This window comes from Notothenia coriiceps, unplaced genomic scaffold (genome assembly GCF_000735185.1).
Source record: "Notothenia coriiceps isolate Sejong01 unplaced genomic scaffold, NC01 NC01_scaffold00031494, whole genome shotgun sequence".
In the NCBI taxonomy this organism is placed as follows: Eukaryota; Metazoa; Chordata; class Actinopteri; order Perciformes; family Nototheniidae; genus Notothenia; species Notothenia coriiceps.
Genome location: NW_011364195.1, coordinates 104809 through 112894, shown reverse-complemented (window position 1 = coordinate 112894; position 8086 = coordinate 104809). Strand labels below are relative to the sequence as shown.

Below are 8086 nucleotides of genomic sequence, written 5' to 3'. Positions count from 1 at the left end.
CTACGTACGTATAGTATAGTATATATAGTAGTGTGTGTGTGTGTGTGTGTGTGTGTGTGTGTGTGTGTGTGTGTGTGTGTGTGTGTGTGTGTGTGTGTGCCCTTGTATTTTTGGATGTTGACAACAGATTAGGATGAACCTCTCATAAACAGAGCTGCAATGTGCGTGATAATCTGGATGGTATTTACATCACATCACCATGCTGTGTGAGATTTTATTGATCTTTTTTGAAAATAGTTCGACTAAATATAGCGTCATGTAATATCATACACAGCCCTAACATTCACTGTGACGCAACTTAGTACGGTCTGACTCTCCATATACTGTGTGCATTTGAGTGCTTCTGTTTCTCTAAGATTAAGCAACCACTTTAAAGGGATGCAAATTAGACTATTATTTCTTTGTGTCAAGAAAATAATTAACGTACTAAAAGATAAACGCTCGAGGTAAATAAATAAAGTAGGAGACATGTTTTGGGGCTAAATCAGTTTGTGTTAGAGTGAATATGATCTTTGATGTGATGTCTCCTCTGTATTTGCGGGTCCCATTGTTAATGTTGTTATTGTTATTATTATTATTGTTATTATTATTATCATGCGTAACTTTCCACCTTCTTCTCCAGTAGGACTCAGGACTTTTCCTTTCCTTATACATGTGATGTTTTGGTGTTGTTTTGTTTCTTTCCGTTAACCGTCAAGGAGTTTGTGTGTTTCTCTTAGTATTCAAAGATACTGTTATGTTTGGCTGTGAAAAAAAAAAAAGTATTATTATGAAGGGCAGACCATCTATTTGTATTTATTTTGTTTTTTTTAGAAAGGGGCAGGTCACATAAGATTTTATTCTTCTCCCTGCTCCTTTTCGCTCAATGGTGTTTTGGTAGTCATGTTTTGTGGCAATTATTGTACATTTGGTTTTGCGCACCATGAGCGGGACAAATAAAAATGAAATGAAATGAAATAGGTTCCTATACATTTCTGTGTTTATTATAAAGTTTAAATACTTGTATACATTGTATATGAATCAGTGTACAGAGCAATAAGTGCATCTTGGGTCCCATTTCTTTGTTTTGAACCAGGTTTCCAACAAAGAACTCATCAGAAAATAGAGTTTGAACTAAAGCATCATAGCCTGTTGTGCTGCTGACAGTCTGCAATATTATATTCCACGTTATATTACCTCGATCTATATCAACAAAATCTATACCTCAGCCTTAGTCTTCAAATATATATGCAAATGTGCAGCAAAGCTCCTCCCAGACGTGAGGTGTCTCAGTGGGATGTTATTTATCTCCGACTAGAAAACTCAGCAGCTCTGGAATGTGATAGGCCGGTATTAAACAAGATGTAACCCCATGTTGTTTTCTCCTGGTATTAAGTGTTTTTGGTGAGCTTTGGGGATTTAGAGCTTATAGATTTTACTGTTTTGTTAACCTCCCCAAATCCAACCCTTCAATCCTATATCCAAACAGGACAGCACACGTATATTTCTATCTAATTTGTGCTGAACACAGTTATGAAATTGAGTTGTACTTATGTTGTTCTGCTCTCCTCTGCAGATGGAACACCGGCACCGTAAGAAGGAGACCCCGGCACCCGCCAGCACCCACCACCTGTTTGTCCATGTAAAGAGTCTGATGAGCGCCAATCTGGGGGAGGAGCTAGAAGTCTTCTTCCATATTTATGATGGACGGGAGAATCGGCCACTCAGGTATATGCAACGAGAAAATAATCCCTCTTAAAGAAGCCAGTGTGTTTTCCCTTTCCTAGAGTGTTCTATAAAGTTTTTAGTGCATGTAAATGGTCTAAAAGGGTAAAATCCCAAGTCCATTATCCTTTGTTGACTTTTGTAACATAGTAATATCACTATGTACCACTAGCGCTGCAACACATTGTACATGATAGGCTGAGGGGCGGGACATCTCTAAGCGGACCAATCACAGCAGAGCCGGCCAGCTAACCAGTCAGAGCAGACTGGGCTCTGGTTTCAGACAGAGGGTGAAAAGAGGTGCTGCAGCACAGGCAGTATGAGAAATGTTTTTGAATATTAAAGCATAGACATGTCACAGTAGAGACACTCAATATAAATATAATCCTGACAATGAGCAGAATAGGGCCCCTTTGATCTAATTGTAATGGAAAATGCATCACCTCCCTATACTAGAAACAATATTTGCCTCATTGATATTCCTAGGTTATAAACTTTCATTACTATTACAGGAAGTGAGGTGATTTCTGTTGTTTTGTACTCTCAAAGGCTATTATGTTAGCTCATATATCCATGGCGATGTCAGTGATTGCATGGGGGACATTTCAAAGCTCCACCTTCTGTCAGGAAGACTGCTTTAATTATATTCCTGAAGATTAATTAAGTGAAGGAGGTTGTTAAAGCTCACTTGGACACATAAAAGTGGGCAAGGCCGTGCTATTTAGTCATATAAAAAGTGTCCTTGCTGTCCACATGAAAGAGCCTATCCCCTCCGGGAGTCTGCAAGCGTCACACACTGCAACACACACACGCCCACGTGCTCCTGAAGGGGTGTCGCCCAAATAAAAGACTGTGTTTAAACTCCCCGGTTTCAGAGTTCAAAGCGGGGAGAATTCCATTTCATGTCAGAAACAAGTGAGTTCGTCAGGCAAGGGAAACGAGTGGGTTGAAAAATGAGCTGAAACTTCTTTTGATAAGTCATGCTCGTGTTTGACGCTGACTCTCCGCCCCATAGGGTCACATCAGAGGAATAAGGGTGACATTGATGGGACTCATTGTTTCATTATAATCGTTCAGCACGCAGTAGCTCCATTTCTGTTTCTACTGAATAAAATACATTATTCATCATATCACTGACACAAAATGCAACGTTTGAGCGAACTTGGTTGACCTTAGTCTCTTTAAACCTTGCATAAAGAGTATTTGGTTTTCCTCTCTAATATTAATAACAGCACAGAGGTTTTATTATAACAAGTTTAGAGAAAGAGAAGTTAAATCTGCATGTTTAATTTGGCCCTACGCATCCATTCTGAAAATGTGTTTGAACTTTTGGAATATCTAAGTGTTTCTAAACGGCCCTAGTGTGCAGCTGTTTGTTTAAATGTCTAACAATAATGATTTTCCAGACTATTCCCAGCCTCTATTTTGTCTAGGTGGGTAATTACTGTAGACTCCAGTGGTGTAACATTAAGTTTCACTTGATGTGTACTTGGGTGTGTACACCCATTGGAAATGGATTCACTGCTCATTCTCTTAAACAGAATGAAATGGGCTTTAGTTGTTAAGCCAAATCATCTGTCAAAATGTTGTACTGAAGATATCAACAAATGCTTTCTTATCCAAACCAAATACAAACAATTAAACAGTATAACAACACACAGATATACAAAGCTCTACTCAATGGGCTAATTACATATATGTTTGGAGGGGTTTTGAGGGAAAAGGCAATCAGAGGATTCAACCATTGTGCCTTTCCGTCTTTGAGGAAAATCTCGGCATGGTAGCTCGCCAACATTGTCCCTCACTGTCTGGTCACACACATAAACAGAGACACGCACACACATTAGTGCAAGATGCCTGGCATGGAGCCATTTCGACTCTTCCTTCTGTGCTGGTGGTTCCTGTGAGTGTGCGTGTGTGTGTATCAGAAACCAGATGGGGGTCCGACCCGTTTTCTCAGTACCATGCCAACACCAGCAGCCCCTGTGCACCATGGGAGCTTCTTTGTGTTGAATACAGGCTCCTTGTCTGGCTATTCCAGCAGGACACACACTCTACCATGCTCACACATGATCCTGTTGCTCTTTCTGCTCAACTAGACATGTGTGTGTTATTTCTGTGTGGGCAGCAGAGGCCCAGTGTGTGTTTTTGACAAATGTAATTGGTAGGTTGTGTGTTCCCTACCTGTTCACTCCACTGTCTTGGCATTTCCCCGTCTTTCCTACGCAGCCTCTAGGGGTAGATTTAGGGGCGAGGGGGAGGAGAAGCAACAGTGGCAGTTAATTTAGCCAGTATTTTACACACCAGGCGCTGCCCCATCCCCCCACCGCCCCCTCATCGGGTGAGCGCACAGCTCCTAATGCAACCATCGATACCAGGAGAGGGAATAGGGAGCGCCGTGTGGTCCCAGAGGGGAGGAAAAATCGGCCATTCATATTATGTTAATTTGACCGGTGATAGAGGGAGATAAGGTCCCACGGGGGGGACACTGGTCCTCTTAGCTCGGCTGATCAACACGCTGCAGCTGTGAGGGAAAACTCAGCGGCAGGGAGCGTTAAAAAGCGTGCACGTGTGTCCGTGGTTTGCAGGAGTGGCTGTTAATTGGCAGTTGGGGTTTCAACAATGGAGCACTAATTAGGGTTGGGAAAAAAAGAAAGTGAGCAAGTCTAATGCAAAGGAATCCTTCTCCATACGGCTGGATAAATGGCCCGGAAAGTTACAGAGTGCAGCTAATGAGGAACAACCGCATCCAAATCCAATCGACTCATTCCAATACGGACGATAAAAGGGAAACTGTACAGAAGGAATACATGTATGAAAAATATAATATAATTTATATAATTAATCATGAGCAGCTTAATTAATTCAAACGGGTACACACACTGCCCTACATACACAAAACACTGAATTACAGTGCAGGAAGCAGCCTCTTATTTACATCATGGCAACTCTAAAGCGCTTGTATTTACAGCTTTTAGTAGCTCAGACTCTTATAACACATCCTAATCCATTGTAGCCTTATGTCGTAGGAAGTTATATAGGATCTGTTGTGGTGAATTCTGCTCTTGTGTGAATGGGGCTACTGTAGCTTGCCAGAGACTTGGCTCATTGTCAGGCGCTGGTGCATTACAAGGTTTTCTCTCTGCTTATCGGCGGACTGTGAAAGTCACCTAACTGGATTAGGGCTCCGCTCGCCAGCCAGGATGAGACGAGCGTAGCAGGAAGCCTCCGCTGCCTCTCTTTTGAAAGCGTGTGTGTGAGATAGAGACAGAGAGAGGACCGGGTACAAAGAGAATGAAAAGGCGATCTGTGTTCGTCCTTTTCTGTGCTTTCGCCCGACATGCACTCAATTTCCTCGCCTGCACGAATGGCGGGGTACGGGGCATTTGAGGCCAGAGTGGTTATTTCGAGTAAGTTCATCCTCTCCAACTTTCCAAACCTAGTCAGACAAGCCAGAAAATGTACTTCCAAATTGGTTGGTTTTTCAGCCATGTTGGTCTGAACTGAAATGCCAACTATTAAATACATTGCCGTGACATTTTGTACAGAAAAAAACATTTTAATTTCCCGTTGAGGATCAGTATATTCCTCTTATGTCTTCTTCATTATCATCCCTCAGAAGATGAATCCCAATGGCCGTGGTGATACCCTAACGGCCCGTCCACACACAGGCATGAAAAAAATCTTTCAAAGCTTCGCCCATTCACTTGAATGGGGTGACGCAGAAGATTTTTAATCTTCGCCAAACTGCATTGTGGGGAGCGGAGCATGGCTTTGCAAGCATCGTGAGCATCAAAAGTTGAGCAATGTTCAACTTTTGATGCTCCCGATGCTTTCGAAGCNTTAGCTCTGTTGGGGCAGCGGGAGGTGGAGATGTGTTCCAGAGAGGGCAGGGGGCAGCCGATGGTTTTCTCTGCCATCCTGATCACTCTCTGCAGGGCTAAGCCCTGCAGAGAGTGATCAGGATGGCAGAGAAAACCATCGGCTGCCCCCTGCCCTCTCTGGAACACATCTCCACCTCCCGCTGCCCCAACAGAGCTAACAACATCACAAAGGACAGCTCTCACCCAGGTCACAGACTGTTCTCTCTCCTGCCTTCTGGGAGGAGATACAGGAGCTTCAAGTCACGGACAAACAGACTCAAAACGGTTTCTACCCCTGGGCCGTCAGGCTGCTTCACCACCACACATAATGCAATAACCATAACCATTCTCACACATACACACACTTTTAATGCACTTTATATACTATTTTTATATCAATATTTTTAACAATTTATTCCCCCCGTATGATTGTTGTCTGTCCTATTGCCGTGTTTTTTAGTGTTATGCATTTGTTTGTATTTTTTGCACACCGGGACAGAGTTGCACCCTGAATCTCGTTATACTCTGTGTATAATGACAATAAAAGGCTTTAACTTAACTACAGCCCTGGGAAAGCACCATTGTTATTTATAATTCAATTACCAATTTGATCAACTTAGCATTTTACATTTTGTTTAATTACGTTTTTTGTATCTTAGTTTTTATGAATTATATAATTTTTGTTTCATTGCATTTCATTTTATTTATGTTGTTCTTTTTGTGAAAATGTTAGAACAGCGCTTAGAAAAGTGGTATTTAAATACATTTATTATTACATGACTTAATTGAATGCTCGATTCTGATTGGTCAATTGGGACATTTCAGAGGTCAATATGGCAGTAGTAGAGACCGTCGTTAAGCACTAATGACCGTTGCTAAGGAAGATCTAGAGAGAGGTTAAAAGACATTTTCTAAGCCACACGATACGATACGAAAACCACCCTTTACCTTAACAGTGAGAATTACACTGTCTTAGTTAGTACTGCGTATACATTCAAACCTATTTCCTTCTGTAATAGTGATACACATCCAGTAATAGTCACCTCCGTGTGAGATGACCCTCATGTAGGGCTCGATGACCTTCATGTTGATGCGGTGCTCCTGCTCCCCGATGACCACGGTCCTCCACAGCTTCCCGTCCTGACGCTCCTCCTCTGCGCTGTACGTTGGGATGGAATAGGACGGCTCACTGGGCCTGGAGGCTGGGTTAGGGTCTGATGGGAGCAAATACTGAGTTAGAGGTACTGGGGCAACATCAGTGAGGACTGGTGTGAAGCTGAAGCAGCTAAATATGATACATGTTCATTACATTAATGCAAACAATGTATACAATATCTGTTTTTATAATTACTGCACATATTTTATTCCATTCTATACTGCTATATTTTACTATATTTGTTATTCTTTTTTAATGTTATTATAGTTTTCTTAAAATAGTTCTCTATCTGTGCTTTTAATTCTTGTTTTACTTTTATGTATGCACCACGACATCAAGTCAAATTCCTCGTACGTGTCCACATACCTGGTGATAAACCTGATTCTGATTCTGTTCTCTCTTTCTTATGATGACATTTTGACTTATTAAAGAAGAAAAGAACCTTAAAATCATAAGGCGCTTTCACACCGGAGTACTTTTCCCGTTTAGTTCCGTTAGTACCCCTTATTTTGCGTTCACACCAAAAAGAGTACTTAGTGCCGGGAACTCTTACCCCCCTTTTTAGTGCCTGCTAGAGAGGTGGTACTTTCCTGGTGAGAAAAAAGTACCAATTTCTATTGGCTGGGCGAATTGCCAACCACGCCCCGTAAAACTCTGAAAAATGTTGTGAAGCCGCCATTGTATTTGCTGGCATTAGCATTATTCGCATTAGCATTAGCCCCTCGCAGCAATGGAGAGAGACTAACTTATGGCAACACGAAAGAAAACATGGGAGCGGTGGAGATGAGGAGGTGTCAGCGTTCTGGTGATTTACTCGGAAGGCTTCAGTAGAAGCTGCTGGGAGTCCCAGCAGCTTCTACTGAAGCCAGTCCCCAACTCCGGGGACTTCCGGCCGGGGACTTCGGGCGGCAGTATACGCCGTGAAGTGGTTTGCGGCCTGCCAGTAAACCCAAAGCAGAAGAAGAAGAAGTGACGTCAGCGGCTTCATTTGCGTAATCTTCCCTCAGGGACTTATTCTGGTGTGAACGCGATCTGTACTTAGTTCCATGTGGGTACTAAGTGCCGGGTGTGAAAGCGGCTATAGTAAACCCTGTTGGTCTGGAGCACTGTAACATTACATAATGATAACACTTATTATAATGTTGCAGGGATTTAATAAAACAAACAAACTTAAAAACAGCAACACACATATTTCTCAGAGAATTTTCACAGTTTTAAAAAGCTAACTCCGGACTCCCTTATTAGTTTGGCTTTTAAAGGTCACCTGTCATGCTATTTTTAGGCAATAGCATAGGTCTCAGATATATATAAAAAAAACATGTCTATGAAGTGTTTTGCTCAAATACCAAACAGATCACCCATT

General features: G+C 42.1%; 1 protein-coding gene across 1 annotated transcript in view; it reads right to left on the bottom strand.

Moving 5' to 3' along the window:
- Positions 1-8086, bottom strand: part of dock4b (dedicator of cytokinesis 4b) — an 82054-nt gene that overhangs the window by 68328 nt on the left and 5640 nt on the right. Inside the window, exon 2 of the mRNA XM_010787992.1 lies at positions 6611-6781. Within this exon, the coding sequence (XP_010786294.1) occupies positions 6611-6781 (171 nt within the window). The remainder of the gene's footprint in view (positions 1-6610; positions 6782-8086) is intronic.